The sequence below is a fragment of the Rhinopithecus bieti genome, unplaced genomic scaffold (assembly GCF_001698545.2).
Source record: "Rhinopithecus bieti isolate Rb0 unplaced genomic scaffold, ASM169854v2 scaffold_7985, whole genome shotgun sequence".
NCBI lineage: Eukaryota > Metazoa > Chordata > Mammalia > Primates > Cercopithecidae > Rhinopithecus > Rhinopithecus bieti.
In genome coordinates this window covers 287,022-307,583 of record NW_016805762.1, presented here as the reverse complement: position 1 = coordinate 307,583, position 20,562 = coordinate 287,022, and the positions used below count along the sequence as shown (strand labels likewise).

Sequence of the window (20,562 nt, the reverse complement as noted above, 5' to 3'; positions counted from 1 at the left end):
TAATTATATTTAAATTTATAATTATAATTTTAATATATTTTAATGCCTCTCAAAGTGCTGGGATTATAGGCATGAGCCATCGCACCCGGCCCGTCATGTTGAGTTTTCAGAATCAATGTATGTAATTTACTACATTAACAGAGTAAATCAGAAAAATAAGAACATTTCAGCAGATACTGAAAACCTGTCTTGACAGAATTCAGTACCAATTCATGATTAAAAAATCTCAACTAGATAAAGAAGGAACTTTCTCAACCTATGAAAGGCTGTGAAAAACATGCAGCTAACATGATACATAACACTGAATTATTGAATGCTCTCCACATTCAACTGAGAAGAAGACAAATAGATGTACTCTCTCTGCTTTTATTCAGCATCGTACTAGAGATCCTAAGTAGTGCAGTAAGGCAAGAAGAAGCAATATAAGACATAATGATTGGAAAGAAATATTAACAGATGACATTGTGAATGTAGAAAATCTTAAGAAATCTACAAAAACTACTAGCATTATTAGTAAATGAATTTAATAGTATTATAGGACATGGTATACTACTGTATGTTAGCAACAAACTTTTGGAAAATAAAGAACAGTACCACTTACAAAAGCATCCAGAAAACATAAAATATTCAGGGCTAAATTTAATGGAAGATACATAAGACTTCTGCACTAAAACTCCCAGAGAAGATTGCTGAGAAAGATGAAAATGGAACCATACACTGTATTCATCCATTGGAGGTCTCAGTATTATTAAGATGTTAATTCCCGAATTGATTTATGGATTCAATGCAGTTCCAGTAAAAACCCCTGCAGACTACTTTTGAAGATTGTGACAAGCTCATTCTAAAGTTTATAAAGAAATGGAAGGGACCTAGAATAGCCCTCATAATCTTCTAAAAGGACCCCCACTACCTGACTTTAAGACTTTCTAGTCAAAAGTTGAATATAACAGATGAGAGACCAGAAATTGGCCACACCTAATATGTCATATAATTTTTAACAAGGGTATCAAAGCAATTCAATGAGGAGGAGAAAGTCTTTTCAATAAATAGTGCTGGAACAACTGGGTATATATATAGGGGAAAAAACAAACCTCAGCTTCAATCTCTTACCATACACGAAAACTAATTTAATATGGACATTAGACCTGTGTTTAAGCTAAAACTTTAAGTTTCTGAAAGCAAGCATAGGAGAGTATCTTCCACCTTGGGTTATGCTACCACTTAAAAAAATTGAAAAGTTAAACTTCATCAAAATAAAACTGCTTATCAAAGGTATCTTTAAGGAAAGGAGTAGGCAGGCCACAGACCAACAACGTATTTGCAGGATATTTTTCTGATAAGGGACTTGCCTCTAGTAAAGAACTTTTATAAGTCAGTAATAAAAAGATAGCAGAAGTTTTAGTGGACAAGAGCCTTGAACAGTCACTTGACAAAGGTGTATATATACATATGTGTGTGTGTGTGTATACACACTTGGAAAAGTGCTCAGCATTATTAGTCGTCAGGGAAATGCAAATTAAAGTCACAATGAGAGGACACTAAAAGTTACCTAAATGACATAGACTAACAGCACAGATGTTGCAAACACCAGTTGGAGTATAAAATGATATTATCACTTTGGAAAGTGGTTTTGACAATTTCATTGAAAGTTAAACACATACTGCCCTATATCTTAATAATTTCACTCTTATGTGTCTAAGAAATGAAAATATATATTTATCAAAAGTATAATAAAGTGTGATCCCAAACTGGGAACAATGCAAATTTCCAGTACCAGGAGAATGAATAAGCAAATTGAGGTATATTCATGCAATACAACTCAACAATTAAAAGGGCAAATTACAGATATGAGAAAGAATGTGGATTTGAGTAAGAATGTGGATGAATCCTAGAAACGTTAGTTGAACAAAAGCCAGACACAAAAGAGTACATACTTTGATTCCATTTATGTGCACACAGCTAAGCTATGGTGGTAGAAATCAGAACAGTGGTTGCTTCTTGAAGGAAGAATGGATTGAAAAGGGGCATAAAGGAACTTTTTGGGATGATAGAAATGTTCTGTATCATAGTAGGGATGTGGATTATCTGGATGTATGTATTCGTCAAAACGGATCAAATAACATCTGTGCCTTTCACTGTGTTTAAATTATAAATCAATTTTTTAAAAAGTAATAGAATAGTATATACAGGAAAGAGTATTTGCTTAGAAACTAGATGTGGTTTCTCTTCTTAACTCTGCCCTGCATTTATGTATGCCTTGGGTGAGTTCATTCAGTCAGTCATTTGTTCATAATATATGTAACGAAGTTTTGAGCATATAATCAGTAATGTGCTATGCTAGATGCTCAAGATATAAGAGTAAATAAGAGAGACAAAAGCTGATAGAGAACATGGAGAAACAAAATATGGTGTGGTCAGTGCTCTCTAACTGAAGTATGACTGTGAAAAGAAGTAGGTAACTCTAGGGCTGGGGAAGACTTTGCAGAGGAGGTGACATTGAACTGGATTTTTAATATTTTAGGAGTTTAATACATGCAAAAGGTATGGCTTTTGCCTTGACTACACATGGCGAAGGTAGTCCTTTTACCATTGCTGGTATTTAAGCTTCAACACTTTTCCTGTACCCATATTATCTCAGGATTGGACAAACTAGACTTTGTTGACCACATCTGTATCTTTACTGATTGTTATTAATAGATCTTTGACCATTTTCTTCTCACCTTTTACTTTTATCTGGGGAAATCTGTTTCTTTCTCTCTCTCTCTCTCTCGCCTTGGGGTATATCTAAACTATGGACTCTATTTTTATTTTTCTTACCAGTTTTGATTCGAAGTCTTGGTTTGTGAACTGTTCTTCAGTATGCACAGTAAATTCCTACAGTTCAAATTTGATCTGATTTTGTTTTCGTCAATGCCAATTTGTTGCCAGTGGTGATCTCTGGAGACAAGATTATGAGATTCAACTCTTTTCTGCATTTAATTTTTTAAACTTATGCATTCAAGATTTTTTAACATTTTTATTATGTAATTAAAATATCTACTTCATAAACACTATGGTGGCAGCTCATTTGCTAAGAACTCGTCAGCTGAGAACCTGTTGACTCAGTTGAGGAAGCCTTCCTCTGATACATCATGTTGCTGTTCTTTTATAATAAAACTATATATATGAGGTTAGCCCTAGAGAAATTTTGAAATAAACTGGTTGCAACAAACTGAGTTTATTTTGCATTTTCAATATCTACTTTGTAAGGTTGATTAAATGCCTCAAAACTATGTCTTTTCAGCTACAAAGAATTTTCTCATTTGGCTTTCTTTCACATAAATAGGTTTTACAGAAGGCGACACGTGTTGTTCAGAGTGAAGTGGACAAATGTGTGGATGATATTATGAAGGAAAAGAATATTAACCCTGAGAAGGATGCCAGGTGTGCTTTTTTTTACATTTTTTTTTTTTATTATGCAGTTATAGCCTGTGAAGTATCGAGATCACACACTGTTGTAACACTTTAGAGCTGAAGGGTTTGTGGAGATCATCTGATTCAGCGCTCTCACTTCACAAGAGGAGCAGTCGAGATCCAGAGAGGGCAGTGATAGAATCAGTACTAGAACCTGTATCTCTTGGTTTCCAATCCAGAACTAATGCCAGTATATCATCTGCCTTCTTCAAGGTGTCTTACCATGACTTTCCCAAGGTTAATAACTTTGGCTACTAGGTCTTTTGAAATACAGTTCCTATATCCTCCTCTAGTAAAATCCTCCCAGGCTCCTCCACTCTGAGTTAGATGCATTTCTGTGGCATCTCATAGTTCTATCATACCATGTAACCCATTGTACTGTAGTCATTGATTAACTCTTGTCCTTCCCTCTGTAAATTCTGAGTTCCATAAGAAGTGTACTTTTCCCATTTCTGTGTTCCTAGCACTGGTATGTTGACATAGTATTTCATATTTTTTCCTTCATTCAGCATTTTCTATGTGAATATAGAGGAAGAAACAATTTATTTCAGCTGAGACGAGGAAGGGTCTAGGAGGGAACTGTGAGGATAGTTCCACCCAAGAGATGGCATTTACACTGGACCTTCAAGAGTGGGTAGGGGAGCAGTGCCAGCAAGGCACAGAGACATAGAAATATTAATACTTTTGTATCTGGAATGATAGGGAGTTATTTGTAGCTGGATCATTGAATATGATCAGAGTAGTGGCTGGAGAAATGGGTGAAATGCTAGATTGATACATCACAGAGTCTTGTATGCCATACTGAAGGATGTAGATGTTGTCCTCTGGTTTTTAAGCAGACAAGCTACATTTTTAGATATGTATTTTAGGAAGATGGAGAGTAGATTTGATGATGGGGGAGGCTGGCAGAAGGAGTAAATGAGGAAACTTGAGTCATTCAGGCAAGAAATGACAAAGGCATAAATACAGTAGAAGAAAGAGTGCTATGAGGATTGCTTTGAAGGACATTTCAGAGCTAGAAAGGATTAGGGTATGGAGATCTTTGGACACATCGTGATGGAGAGAGGCAGGTCAGAACTTGGAGTGTTGTAGCTTGGGGAACTAATGGGTAGCGATGTCGTTAATAGATCTAGAGACTAAAGAAGGAGCATGTTTCTTTAGGGAAGAGAAGCAGTTGTATTTAGAGCTGAGATCAACTGTTGTGGAGCTATTTGTTTTATATATACTTGGAAAATTAAGTCTACTGGTGATATCTGGCAATAAGGATTTAGGAATATATAGGATTGCCCAGAGAAAACATGAAGAGAAGATCCTTCACAAATCCTTACAGTTGTGAAGTTTGCCATTCCTACCATATCTTGCCCTCTTTCTAGGCCTTGTATCCTATATAATACTTTGCATAATGTTTTGTGTTTAAGGAGGCCTTTGGTGGGTCTTATGTTAAACTGAAAGCCAGGAAATGCTTTCTAAATAGATATACGAACCCCAAGCTATGAAAGACTTTATTGTGATAAGAAGGTATGCTTTTTAAAAATAATTTTATTATTTTTAGTTTTAAAATCTGCATGAAGATGTGCTTACTTCAGATAACTGGTTATAAACAGCTCTATTTGGATGTAGAAAGTGTGAGGAAAAGGCCATATGATTCTGATAACCTACAACATGAAGAGCTACTCATGAAGGTAAATTTCTGTTTTCTTTATGTGGAGTTGTTGAACACTAGAAAAATAAATCAGGCTTCAGCTAAGTAAAGTCTGCAAATTCTAGAGGCTTATATGGCTAGGTTTATATGGTTTATTTGCCCTTAGAGAATTTTATTATGCTGGATTTCATTGATATGGAAAGATTTTTAGTTAGCTATTTTATAATTTCCTGATAAGCCGCATTCGATATCAAATATCGTAAAAATGCTTTTTATGAGTAATATATGCAAATAAATTTTACTTAATTTTATTAATTCGAAATAAAAACCTATAGAGATCTTTTCAAACCAAAAAGTACATGTCTACAAGTTTCAGATTTTCTCCTACTTTTATACAAACTGCTCATATAAGTTACGCTTTTTTTTAGCTACTTACAAATTGAAAACATGCGTATCCCTTTTCAGATTATTATGTCCAATCTTTTGGGACTTATAGAACGTTAATTGCCAAGTAATGCCACAAAAGATTTAAACTTTATGAAAGTAAAATTATTTACTTAGAATTTTCTATTTCTTATTTCTAAAGTCTAAATGCATAAAGCCAATGAGGTGCCAAAATTAAAGAGTAATAGACCTAGAGTAAGCTTTACAGATCATCTAGACTAGTCCCTTTGTTTGAGGGATGAAGATTCTAAGGACCAGGGAGATGAAGCGATTTGCTTTAGTCCTAGAATGATAGGGACTGGAACACAGCTGAATCTCCTGCCCATCCTCTACACCTGTTCCAATTTTATTTGAAAATGGTTAAAGAAAGTAGCACATTGCACTTGGAATTAGGAGTTCTGTGGAAACAAACATTGATACTATCTAAGTAACACTAAGCAATACAAGTTTAAAAACAATGAAGGATTTTTTTTTTTGCTTTTCAGGAAAAGTGTATTTTGTTAAATGAGGATAATATAAATATGTATCTCAAAGGGTTATTGTATGGATGAGTTTTTAAAGTGTTTAAAATAGTACCTGGCACTTACTGAGGATTAACTGCTATTTCTGTCCCCATTGTCATCGTTATTCCCTTCATGTTAGGCCCTTGCTACACAATACCGTTCCTTTTGAGGGAAAAAAGTACAACTCCTAGCCCTCTAGTCCAGGGAATTTTACCTTGGTGCTTCATGGTGGAATTCAGTTCTACACTACACATACTCAGCAGTCTACACTACACATACTCACCAGTCTACACTACACATACTCAGCAGTTCTACATTACACATACTCAGCAGGGTAAAGAGCTGTGTAATCCGTCTTGCTTTAAGTGTAGTTCAAGGACCACATTTACTAGAGTTAACTAGTGTTCAGTATGTAGATTCTGAAGTTCCACCTTAGACTTACAAAAATTACAATCTCCAGGAATGGAACCCAGAAATTCAATATTCATACATATTAAATTTTTAATACTAGTGGTTCTACACTGTGGCTCTCACCACATCACTGAGACCTTATCATTGGCATAATCAAACTCCTTGCAGAATTCATGGAGAGAGGCTAATGTAAGCAAGTCACAGGTGTTGGTAATAAAAGTAGTGACCAGGTAAACCTAATCTAATGCTTGGATTTAGCTTCAGAGCCAGTCTTGACCCTGTTTTAAAACACGGTCACAAGTCTTCACATTTTATTTTAGGTAACAGAATACTCCTTTCATTAGGGGTCCTTATTTCGACAATGCCTGAAATGGTAATGAAATGGGAAAAAATGCAAGTATTTCTGTTTTGCAAATTTTCACAAACCTTTTTTAGTCAACTTCTGTGTCTTTCATTTGATGGCTTGTATTGAATTTAAACAATAAATTTTCTTTATTTTGCATTGATTAGTTTGTTGGTATGTAATATTTGATAGCTGTTGTTGTTGTTGTTGTTGTTGTTTTTGAGATGGAGTCTCACTCTGTCACCCAGGCTGGAGTGCAGTGGTACGATCTCGGCTCCCTGCAAGCTCCGCCTCCCAGGTTCAGGCAATTCTCCTGCCTCAGCCTCCCAAGTAGCTGGGACTACAGGTGCCCGCCACCACGCCTGGCTAATTTTTTGTGTTTTTAGTAGAGACAGGATTTCACCATGTTAGCCAGAATGGTCTTGATCTCCTGACCCCGTGATCCGCCCACTTCGGCCTCCCAAAGTACTGGGATTACAGGTGTGAGCCACCACACCCAGCTTGATAGTTGTTCTTAAATCCTCATCCTTAAAGATATTTATTTAAAACCAAATTATATTTTTTTAAACTGAAAATCTGTAAAACAAGTTGGAATGCTATCAGTATCATTTTTTCATCCTCTTAGACCTATTTTCATTCTGATTAAGCACTATTAACCCACCATTATAATAGAGCCTATTTAACTATACAGTATCTGAAGCAAGGGCTAAGTTCCTAAAATACTGTGTTCTTCTCAAGCAAGCAGCTTACCAGTTCTGGGCATATCTGTATTAATTAGTAAAAAAATAAGTACCCTGATAATGGAGAAGAAAATGTCAGATTATCCAGTGTATTTTAGAAATCAGTGAGATTTGGTGTCTGTAGTCCCCTGACCCCTTTTTTATTTAAGAATTTTAGTTTTAGATATCATGTGAACAGAGCTTTATTTTATTCCTTAGATTATATCCAGAAAATATACAGGCTTTAAAAGCAAAATGTTAAATTCTTTCTAGTATATTTTTCTTACCGTGTAGAGATTATCATAAAATCAGTACTGTGTTAAACCTGAAGTCATTTTCTACTAATTCCTAACATAATTTTAATTTATTTTATGAGTTATTTGGCTAGCTGGTATAACTGGTAATGTTTCTGACATAGGTATTCTTATGCAATAGTTGGAATCAATCTTACAGAGATGGCTTATAGCTTACTGAAGAGTGAAGCTTTGAAGTTTCATCTCTATAACTTTGTTCCTGGTATACCAACAATGGAACACTTTCATCAGTTTTATTGTGAGTATTAAAATGAGTTAAAACTAGATCTGAGATAATTCTTAAACCACTAGGAATGTATAATATATATTTTAATCTGTTGCCTCTATGAAGTATATAACTTATGTTTATCATTTTATTACTTAGGGTCTTTGAAAAACAAGAAAATAGTGGAAGATGAGTCCCCAAGAGTATTCTGTACTTCAGTGTTTATATTTGCTGATTATAAAAGGCAGTATTTCACATGTAGACACATCTAAGATTCATGTAATTTTTCTTTAGGCATTCATTTTCCAGCTAACTACAAAATATATTTTCCTTCTTGGATGCTGGTTAATGAATGCTGTTAAGGACAGACCATTTGCAGATTATTTTATTATTTTTGGAAGGAAATTTAATTTAGAGGAACTTTTCACCTCCCCCTGCCTTGAATTTCAAGGCCAAATTTTCTTGTGGTAGGTTAGAGGTACTAAGTAACTGTTCCTAAAGCTGTCTTTACTTTCTCTGTTCTATTCACTTTTAGTGATAATATTTGAATACTGAAGGTTTAATTGAATGAATCCATCTTCTGAAGCTAGTGTTCAGAAGCAAAGAACTCAAATCTAGTTTTTCTTCACATACTACTTTTCTTGATCTTTTTCTGTCTTTAGCATGTCATTTGCATGTTGGTAGCATATAAGAAACTACTTAGATAATCGGTGGCCAAATCATAATTTCTTCATCTCCATTGTTGAAAATATCATCCATGTCTCTTTTTCGCAGAACCTTTCCTGCCTTTGCTTACACCCTAATTCCAGTTTTGTCTGCATCTTAACTTTCTCTTGCATGTGTCTGTTTCTTTCCGTCCCCATTGTAACTGTACAATATCAGGCCTCTGGCCGGGCGCAGTCGCTCAAGCCTGTAATCCCAGCACTTTGGGAGGCCGAGACGGGTGGATCATGAGGTCAGGAGATCGAGACCATCCTGGCTAACACGGTGAAACCCCGTCTCTAAAATACAGAAAACTAGCTGGGCGAGGTGGCGGGCGCCTGTAGTCCCAGCTACTCGGGAGGCTGAGGCAGGAGAATGGCGTAAACCTGGGAGGCGGAGCTTGCAGTGAGCTGAGATCCGCCCACTGCACTCCAGCCCAGGCGACAGCGAGACTCCGTCTCAAAAAAAAAAAAAAAAAAAAATCAGGCCTTTGTTACTAGGTTACTGTAATAGCCTTTAGCAGTCTGTTTATGGTAACACTCTTCTATTTCTTCTCCATGTTGAAAGTATAGTTGTTTAAAATGAAAATCTCATCATTTTACTCCACTGCCAAAAATTCTTCAAAGGATTCCCATTATAAGGCCCTGCATAATCTGAACCTTGGTAACCTCTCCAGACTCATCTTTTGCCATATACCAGCCCCCCTCTCACCCCTACAAACTCTATAGTGGAGGCATCCCAGTCTTCTTTTTAGTTGCTCAGATATATTATGCTCTCTCTTGACTCTGTGCCTTTGCAAGTGACATTCACTTGGCCCAAACACTCTTCCAGCTCCCTCTGTTCTTTCCAGGTGATGCCTTCTCATCTTCCAAATCTCAGTTTAGACATGCTCTTCTCGGGGAAGTTTATTCATTTACTGTGTGTTAGGTGTTGTTCTAGGCCCTGGGGATATAGCAGAGAAGAAGATAAAGTCACTGCATTCAGTGAGGAGCTGTCATCTTCAGAATAAAAATTTCCCCCTAATGCAGTGTCCACCTCCAGATACTACTTCTTTTCTCTGCTCCCTTTCTTCATGAAATTTTTTCAATAATTGCTGTTTTTCATTTCTTCATCTCCAATTTTTATCTAATTCCAGTTTAGTTTCTCTCTCCATGACTCTGCTCACACTGATTTTTCTCAAACACCAAGTTTTTTTGCTGCCTAATACCATTGCCATGTTTTTTCTTCATGTTATTTGATCCTTTTAGTGGCACTGGGCATAAATGACCACACGTTTCTTCTGGAAACATTATCGTGACTTTTCTGATGCCACATTCTCCTTGCTTTTTTCCTGCCCCACAGGAATTCCTGTAGACATCCACTACCTTACTGTATGTAGGAGCACCTCGGGGCCCAGCCCTGTGCCCACTCCTCTCTTTAGCCCGCATACTTTTCCTGAGTGATACCATCTGGTCCCTTGCTTGAAATGCCAAATGTGCATTAAATGCCAAAATATATATCTTCAGCCCAACCTCTACTTTAACCCCAGCACTGTATGTCCAGATCCTTTTTCTCCCTTAATGGATAAGGATAAAGAATCATATGGGCATGCTTACACAAAGTAGGAGCCAATGCAGCATGTCTTTAGATGGAGGGACAGGTTTCAGGTCCCTAAGGACAGCATTGATGATTCTACCCAAGTGTACTGAAGATTTCTGGCAGGCATGAGATGCTTTCCTTTACCATTCCAAAGTGTCGTCGCTGGGACTTTGCTAACTTGCCTCTAATTTTTTTTTTTTTAAATGAAATATATCTCTTGTTCATTAGCTACCTATTGAACATAAATATAAAAACAATTTAAAAACTCCCCAAACAATTAAGCAGTTTCCCATATCTCAATATATACAGGAAGGTGGTAGGTTAGAAAGCAGTGCAAAATGACCTCTGTGTAGTATTTTTCCCCTAAAGACCAGGGAACTTGAGGATCTGTGGGAACTGTTGCTCTCCAGCACCCTCACACCATCTCGGCTGGCTCCTCTATAGGAAGGACATTAAAGTGTAATATCTGAGGTAGAAAAGTCATTGTAGAACCCTTTCAGTTACCTCCTGTCAGCTCAATCATCCTGGAAACCGTGAAGCTTATGGTTTTCAATTATTTTGAGATATTAAAATGCACATGCACATATACCTATGTACCTTTTAAGCAGAAGTTTCCAAAAACTTGATTTCCATACCCATTACCATTGCAAGTTTCACATCTTAAGTAAGGTTCTGCTTTTCTTCTTAGGAGGAACATACTCTAACTAGAATAATAACTTGAAACCTTGTCTTTTGAATGTGCATACTTTTTTTGTTAGAGGAGTAGGATCAATTGGTTTGCACAAATTAGTTCCAAGGTCATAGTTTCTCTCCAGAAGGAAGAACGGTTAAGAGATTAGTTTCCACATTTTTTGTTTCCCTACAATCTGCCTTCATCTCCCCCTTTTCCTTTGATCTCTCTGCCTTTGTTTTAATGCGTCCTGTGTAGGAAGGGCTGGAAACATTGGTAGGTTAGCTTTTTAGCTCCATTGTCATCTTGTACGTCCAAACTGTGAGCAGGTATCTGCCATGATTGTGGAAAGTTACTGACCACTAGTCCAGCAGGAGGGCTTAGGATTTGGGGACCTCTGTCTTCTTTATATTCCTGTCTAGGATGTCTCCATTCTAGTTTTGTAGGGCCACAATTTTAGCTGGACTTCTGGTTTGGTGGTTCCAAAAAAAAAAAAAATAGTAACCCCTCAAGTTTGTGTAACAAGAAAGTTATGCCTCAATAACAACTTTATTGAGGTATAATTTATATACCATAGAATTTACCCATTTTAAAAATACACTTAAATGGATTTTAATGAGCTAAATTGGGTAGCCATCATCATCATCCACTTTTAGAACATTTTCATCACCCCAGTGAGGTGCAGGTTTACAGTTAATCCCCCTTCCTATGGTTTTCTTATCCTTAACCTCTGCAGTAAATACATGCAGGGAATTTCAGGTTTAGATATTTCATATGACAATTTCTACAGAGTCTAAGTGTTCCAAACATCAGGACTCAAAAGGACAAAATATGTGCATCATGGAAAACAGCTCTGTTCCATCACTTTTTGCAAAGCTTTGGGGGTCTTATACCAAGGATGGCCCTGCCAGTTTCCTAGAATTTCAGTATTTTTTCCTGTGGTTTCCTGATGTCACATTAAATCACTTTAGCTATTATAGTCTCCGTTCTTCAAGTTAGTCTTTCTCTGACACTGATTTATATTATAGGTCAATAGCCTCACTCTGAAGCATGAAGTTCCTAGTGCTTTAACTTCAGCATTTTGTTCCAGGCCCATGTAGTCATTTGAATGGGCCACATTACTGACAGTAATGAAAAAGCAATTTAAAGGACATAAGAATGGTAAATATCTAAAACATAATAACCAGTTATACCGAAACGAATGGTATGGCCATGAAATTTGGATGGCTATCTCCCTTATCATACTATGCAGAACATTAATCTCTAAATGTATTTATTGTACATCCCTGACAGTGTATGGGGGATAGAGATAGCAGATGGTATTTCTTCAGAGGCTTCATTTCTTGATATTACTTGTATATCATGGTTGACAGAAATCTGTTTTATCATATATTGAGAATAATCCAAAAATCTTTCTTAAACTGGCCTTCTTATGAAATGAGATTTCAGTGTTGGAATATGATGATTTTAACCATTAATGTTTGCTTTATGACCAATATTATTAAAATAGGATTTCCATTTTTTTCATAGTAGGCAGTCATGATAGTCTAGCCACCCTTTTGTGTAAAGTAATTGGCTTTTACAACAGAGACCACTTACAAACTGTGTGGTTTGGGGCACATCATTTAACTTCTCTGCATCTCTGTTTCCTCTTCCGTAGAATGGGAATAACGGCATAGTACTTGCATCCTAGCGCTGCTCTGACAGTATATGAGCATTTAGTGAGCACTGTAGAAATATTTGAAAAAATAATTCAATAAATACATTTGATTACATACAAAGTAGGACTGGGGTGGTTTTATTTTTTGTTTTACTTTTAACAGCTTTATTCAAGTATATGATAAACTACACATACATGATAAACTGCACATATTTAAATGTGTATGATTTGATAAGTTTTAACATATGTATACACCTGTGAAACCATCTCCATGATCCAAATGGTGAATATAATCACCACCTCTGAAAGTTTTTATGTGCTCCTTGGTAATCCATGCCTCTTGCCCCTCCCCGCCGCCATCCTAGGTACCACTTTTTTTTTGTCACTATAGAGGAGGTTGCATTTATTTTCTAGAATTGTATTTAAGTGAAATCATGCAGTTTTTACTCGCTTTGGTCTGGTTTCTTTCTGCATAATTTGTTATGTGTATTAATAGCTTTTTTTACTTGTTACTTTTTTAAATTGACAAATTAGCTCATTTATTTTTATTGCTGAGCAATATTCCATTATATGCTACACATTGTTTATGTACTTGTTGATAGATATTTTGATGTTGGGTGGTTTTAAATTCACGTTTAAGTTTACATATGTGTGTGTGTGTGTGTGTGTGTGTGTGTGTGTGTGTGTATAAACAAGTTCAGTTTCATGAAATACCTTTAACATTTTGGGGGTTAATTTGGCTACCATAATGATGATATTGAAAGCCAAAAATACGAAGCCGATTTAGAGTGGATTTTTTTTTTTTTAAAGAAAAGATGCTGATAGCTCATTGAAAAAAAAGTAGAAATAACTCTTAGATTTAGAAATCAAGAATTAAGTAGGAAATAGCTTTTTACCACATGCATGACCTTAGACAGCTTGCTTCCCTTTTCTAACCTCCAATTCCTTTTTCATGTGTAATTGGGCATAATACTCATCTTGGACTATAAGGTTTAAATTTAATAATGTGTTAAGCACCTAGCATAAAGCCTGGAACATTGTAGGCTCTCATTAAATGTTAATAACTATGAAAATAGACTAAAATGGCTTATTGACTAATTGGGGTCATAGGCCATTTATCATCAGAAATAAATTTGAGCTGATTTTCCACAGCATACCAACAGATTCATTGTGACCAATATAAATAAAATGTTCACAGGGTGATTCATGTACAATAAAATCATTAAAATTATCTTTTGGAAAAAAAAAAAGGTAGGAAACAGCTTTCCTACATGTTAGCCTTATCCAACATTTTCTCATTACTTGCATTTTTGTGCTTCAGAGGTTTCTCGGGAAACTTCTCAAGGTATCTTTTGAAAGTACTACATCTTTTTTTTTTTCTTTTTTTTTTGAGATAGGGTCTCACTCTGTCACCCAAGCTGGAGTGCAGTGGTGCAGTCATGGCTCACTGAAGCCCTGACCTCCTGGGCTCAAGTGATCCCTTCACCTCAGCCTCCCAAGTAGCTGGGACAACAGGCGCATCCCACCATGCCTGGCTAATTTTTGTACTTTTTGCAGATACGGGGTTTCGCCATATTGTCCAGGCTGGTCTCTTAAGTCCTGGCCTCAAGCGATCTGCCCACCTCAGCCTCTGAAAGTGCTGAGAGTTCAGGCATGAGTCACTGCTCCCGGCTGAAAGTCCTGCATCTTTTAAGCTTGAGGGACGTTGTTGATTTTTGAGACCAATAGTAAATGCACACTAAATCGTTTATTGAAATTTCTGTTCATTTTGAACATACAGAAACATTTCTTATTTAGTCCCTCAGGCTTCTAATAGTTTTGAGATTACTTTTGATTATTGTATTCTAATACGGAATTTAAAGGATGGTTATATATACTTTGTAAAATGAGATGGGTTGAATGTGATTCCAACATTGAGGACTAAATGTTTTGTTTTTCTTTAACTGTAGGTTATCTTGTCTATGAATTTGACAAGTTTTGGTTTGAAGAAGAACCAGAAAGCATTATGTATTTCAACTTGTATAGAGAGAAGTTTCACGAAAAGATTAAAGGACTTTTACTGGATTGTAATGTAGCACTTACTTTAAAAGTATAAATCATCCACTGTATCTTCTATTTCTACCACATTTTGCACATTCAACAGAATTTATATGTTGTAATGGAATTATCTGATCAGTTACACTCTTATATATAATTTCCTACAAAAATATTTCAGAAATTCTATTTAAGAAAGCTAGTGGACAATCAGTGTATGTTTACAATTGTTTATACACTGTTCTCCAAAGGTACCTTATCCTTCCAAAGATCCCCTCTGTAGAGTCATGCGAACTACAGTTTGGAACTTGGGACTTAGCCCGTTGGTGTAAAAGTATAAATCAGGTGTTTGTATTAAATTGTTGGTTAAAATGTGTAAAATCAGTTTTCATTTTTATGTGTTGTGGGATCAAGTTGGTATCTTTTTTCAAAGCTCTTTTAAGATTTTTTTTGGTTTTAGTTTGGGAATGGCTGTTTTAATTTTCTTTGATTTTATTTCTAGGGTAATTAACAGGAAGAGTGTTTATGATTTTCTTTGTTTGCATCTTAATTACATGTCATAATATTGCTTCATTAGTAGCAAACAGAGCAGAGATACGGCAGAGAGAATAAAGAATTATGGCCTCCTTTTGGGTTTCTGTGATTATTGAGCATAACTGATGAGAGAATGACAGTATTGGTGACTAGCTTTTTTGTTTTTAAATAACACACTTTAAAATGCCACAGTGTTATTTGAAAGCTTAAAGGCATTTTCTCATCTTCAGTATTTGCTTTTTATCAGTTGTAGAAAAGAACCTTAATGTTTTCTTCTCTAGCTATGTATGTTTATGAAACTGCTTTACTTGTGTATGAAACTTCTCTACCTATGTATGTTTATGAAAAGAGATGTATTTGCCAAGAAAATCTTGATTATATAAAAGACAAAAAGATTATAAAAGACAGTTTTTATTTAAATAAAACTGTCTTTGAAACTTAAGAAAGTTTAAGTTTTAAAAAAAATCTCAGTTAAACATCATTGGTTTATTTGACTTACTGTTAACTCTTGCTTCTCTTTGACTCCATGGTGTTTTTAGATAACGATGTATGAACTTTATGTTAACGGTTTGTGGGATACTAAAATAGCTTGAAGATGACATGATGACTGTGCATTTTATATAGTTTTATTCTCCTAAAATCTCAGGAAGGCAGCGAGTGCTTTCAAGGATTATATAGTGATGAGATTCTTATGGAAATGATTTCTTCTTGGTGTGTTTTACACATTTGTACTGATAGCAAAACTAAAGTTTAAAGCAGGAAAGTTTAAGTTCTCCTTAAATCCTACAGAAACCAACCTTTTGAAGACATAATTTCATCTAAAACATGATGATATTTAGCACACCTTTTAATGTGGGTGTATATCAAGTGTTTAAGGACTGGCTCGTATATAATAGAGCAAGACCTCAGACTTTTTAAGTATTTTTGCTTAAAATAATCTGCATCCATTTCAGATAGTTTTACAGCAAATTGATCTAAAAGCCACTATTAAATTCTAGGTTTGAGTCTAGAAGCCAAGCAAAATGTCACCAATGTCAGTTGTAAATTAGAATGCAACATGGGCCTTCAGACTCTTGATAGTGATATACATGAAAACAGAAATATAATTGCGTCTACCTTCCTACTTTCCCTTTTGACATATGTAGTTGGAATTTTATGTAGTCTTAAAATCCATATTTAGAATCTTACCTATTTCTATAATGATTAGTAAATTGCCAAAGTAGTGATAGAATATTGTGGCATTGAAATAGCCAAAAAATTATGTTAGTTTCAGCATCAAAAAAGTAAATAAATGTTGAAATGAATTTTTGTATGTGCCAGATTGAAGAGAGTGTGCCAGTGACAGGAAGTAGTCTAAAAAATTAACAGTTATGGTTTTAATAGGGTCTGAAAGACAATCTTTAAGAAATGGGAGAAATCAGGGGGTATCAGTGAACCTATACCAACCTCTCTTTGTACATAAATACGGTAATGTAGCTAGATATAAAAATCAGTGTCTTACTGGCACCATTTACAGTTTAGAAAACAATCTTTTTCTTGAAAATTCCCATCTGATTCATATTTTTAGGAGCTACTTGGATTTGTATGTATTTTTTCTACGTGAAAATATATGTACTCTTCACTTTTGTTCCAGTATTATAATTGCTCATGTACTCTTTCTCCCCTTTGAGAACATTCAGTGAAATATAAGTTCATCAAAGATTTGCTCAAAGGAGAAGCATCACATGAGTATGAAAAATAGATGCTTGCAGCCAGAACAGAAAAGGTTACACATGATCATGATAGATAGGAGGTTTGACTTGGAGGGCCATAATGTTTATTATCTTTCTTGAAATAATGGGGACCAGTAGCTGTTTTCTCAGGATAAATGGTCTACCCCACTTCTCCATGAACAGGTGTGGGGAGGCTTACTTTCCATTTTCATATTTATACACCTCTCTACAAAAGCAATTTTTAACGAAGATTAGTGGAATTGTTAACAATCTGAGAGGAATCATGACTGGAGGTGTTTTGGGTTTTTTTCTGTATTCAGTTTTTAATGAGAAAAGTTTTAAATGTAGTACAGGTAAGACCCAACTACCACCTTATTATTACAGGATGATTCTGTGTTTCTGTTAAAGTATTCAAGTAGCTTTCTCGGGGGGGAAAAGTACCACTTGTACACTTAAAGGAATTGGGATTTTTGTCTACTTTGGATAAGGCAGTTGACTTCTTAAGTAAAAGCAATAGTGTAAAATGTCATTTTGTTTGGAATGTTAAGTGAGCAAATAAAAAAATGTTGAAATTGTTATAAGCCTTTCTGTTGATACTTTTTTTCCATATTCCCTCATTTATCATTCGTGCTCATTAAACATTTTCTTATTTTCTTATGTTGCTGTAGGTAAATCAGAATATACAGAAAAAAGTTTTGATTTTCTTGACTTTTTAACTGCTAATTACCTGTTAACAATGTTGAATGAGAAACAAGTGGTTATGAGACTGAAAATGTCCGTTATTTAAAAAGAAGCCACCACCTCCACCTGCCTGTTCTTACAAACAGTAGGAATAATTCATGCTAAACTGCACTGTTTTATTCTTAACTTTACATAAAAGTTCTATTATCCATCATAAAATGGATCTATTTTCACATAAATACATCATTTTTTACAGCTGCATAGCATTTCTGTGTGTATGTATGTGTATGTGTGTATATCTTACTTTGAAATAAAAATATTACAGTGGATCTGGTTGGATAAGGTTAAGTTAGTATATTAGTACTAACTTTATTAAAGTTAGTGCTAATTATAATTTTAAATATATGTATATATTTGAAAATAAGAAAGGCTGGAAATTAAAGACAAAACATCCATCTTAAGGAGTTTGATGAACACAATAAATGTAAAGAAAATAGACAAGGAAATATTAAAGATAAGTGCTTAAAATGCATAGAATAGAAAACAAGCATATAGGATCAACAGAAATAAGTTTTTGCTTGAAAAGGCTAATATTGATAAACTTGATGATACTAGTTAAGAATAAAAGAAAGCAAATAATGTCAATGAAATATGGGACATCCCTACAAATTATACAGATGGTGAAAAAAATTAATTTTTTCAAAAATTTGAAAATTTTAATGAAATACAAAAATTTCTAGAAAATACAGCTTACCCAAACTATACAAGAAAGGGGAAAATCTTAGCCCTGTTAAACTGAATTAGCAATTAAAACCCTTTCCGCTAAAAACTGCAGTTCTATATGGCTTGCATCGGTGAGCTGAATGACACATTTAAGAGTAAAATCACTTTTCACAAACTCTTGCAAATGATAAGAGTGTAGACTCTGCAATTCATGAGACTATGATAACCTTGATGACTAAAACTCCACAAGAACAGTATGAAAAAAAACTGTATGCCAATGTCACTTTAGATGCAATAATTATAAACAAAATGTTAGCATACTGAATCTGGAAGCTTACTAATTTTAATATATTAATGACCTGCATTTATAGATATATTGCTTTAATATGTGATCAGTTATGGCTCAGTTGATCACCAGAATAAAACTAATATAACTTTCCATATTAACATTTGAAAATCATATGATAGTCTTACATGCAGAAAAAACATTTGATAAAAATTCATTTATGTTTAAAAAATAATAAATGAAAAATAAAATGATTAATTTTATAAAGTGTATCCTTATAAACTACAACAAATACACTTTAAACAGTAAAATATTGGAATCAAATTTAGAAAGACTGGAGAACTATGGAGCAGTTTGATGCAGATCATTTCCCTCTAGGGACAGACTATTAATGATAAAAATAAATGCTTTAACTCTATAGATTGCATTAAATCTGTAAGATAAATGTAAAACAGTTTTCCCAATCCAAGAGTATGTTATATACCTATATAGTTTTAAAAAAACATATTTCAATAGAATTGTAGCCTTTATAGTGATACCACACATCTTTTGTTGTATTTATTCCCAGGTACTATTTTAAAATGCTTTTTTTTTTTTTGAGACAGAGTCTTGCTCCGTCACCCAGGCTGGAGTGCAATGGTGCCATCTCGGCTCACTGTAACCTCTGCCTCCCGGGTTCAAGTGATTCTCCTGCCTCAGCCTCCCGAGTAACTGGGATTACAGGTGCCCGCCACCATGAGCAGCTAATTTTTTTGTATTTTTAGTAGAGACAGGGTTTCATCATGTTGGCCAGGCTGGTCTCAAACTCCCGACCTCAGGTGATCCACTTACCTTGGTCTCCCAAAGTGCTGGGATTACAGGCGTGAGCCACCACGCCCAGCCTAAAATGCTTTTATATAATACATTTTTAATATTGATTTTATTAGCCACTTTGCCAAACTCTTATGTATGCCAATTCTTTTGGATTTTCTGTGTACACATTCATATCACTCGTGAGCAGTAACTTATTTCTTTCCATCCATTTATTTGTCTTACTGCACTAGCTAGGACTTCTAGTACCATGTTGAACAGATGTGCTGTGCCAGTTTGGATTTATTCAGCAAATATTCAGTCCTCTCTGTTTCCCAATAAGGAGTGCATTTCCCTGCTCCTTGATGTTAGGCTTGACCATGTGACTTGCCAAGATCAGTGGAATGTTAGCAGACATAAGCAAAGGCTTGAAATAGGTTTGAGCAATTGGGCTTATTCTTGCGCCTCTGCCATCACCATGATAAAGAACATGCCTTGGTTTATCCATGGGTACCAGATGAATCAGAGCCACATGGAGTTGATCAGAACTGGTCATAAACCCATGGCCTGAATTTAAAGGCCAACTGAATTCAGCTAAGATTAGCAGAGTTGCCTAGCTAGCCTACTGTTGTGTGAATTCTAAATTTGTAATATTGGTCAAAAGATGCACACATAAAACATACTGGATGATTCCATTTATATGAAGTTTAAAAATAGACAAATGAGCCATATAATTTAGGGATGTATACTTAAATAGTGAATCTGTATAAAAACACACAGAAAACCATTTACAATGAAAGCAAAGTTAAGATGGTCTCAAGTTGTGATCCCGTGGGTGGAGGTGGTTCTGCGGTGCTTGCAATTTTCTGTTTCTTGAGCTTCACTTTGGTTACCTGTTAGTTCACTTTGTAATAATACATTAAAATATTCATTTGCTTTATGCACTTTTATGTATATGTGTTATATTCCACAATGAAAATTTTCCCATTTTAACAAATGAAGACAAGATGCAAGAATGATTTGCAGACTTTATATCTTACCTTGTTTCAAGTAATGGCTTGTCTTGTTAAACAAGGAACAGAGTGTGATTATTGCCACTTACTTTGCATGAAAAAGAAAAACTTTGTAGTGATTCTCAGGCCTGTAGGGGCTTCCCCTC

General features: G+C 35.1%; 1 protein-coding gene across 1 annotated transcript in view; it reads left to right on the top strand.

Moving 5' to 3' along the window:
* ELMOD2 (ELMO domain containing 2) overlaps positions 1–17,500 on the top strand; it is a 22,270-nt gene extending 4,770 nt beyond the window's left edge. Inside the window, exons 4-8 of the mRNA XM_017873639.1 lie at positions 3,326–3,423; positions 5,006–5,135; positions 6,554–6,642; positions 7,934–8,067; positions 14,594–17,500. Of these exons, the coding sequence (XP_017729128.1) occupies positions 3,326–3,423; positions 5,006–5,135; positions 6,554–6,642; positions 7,934–8,067; positions 14,594–14,739 (597 nt within the window). The 3' untranslated portion in view covers positions 14,740–17,500. The remainder of the gene's footprint in view (positions 1–3,325; positions 3,424–5,005; positions 5,136–6,553; positions 6,643–7,933; positions 8,068–14,593) is intronic.
* Positions 17,501–20,562: the final 3,062 nt, after the last annotated feature.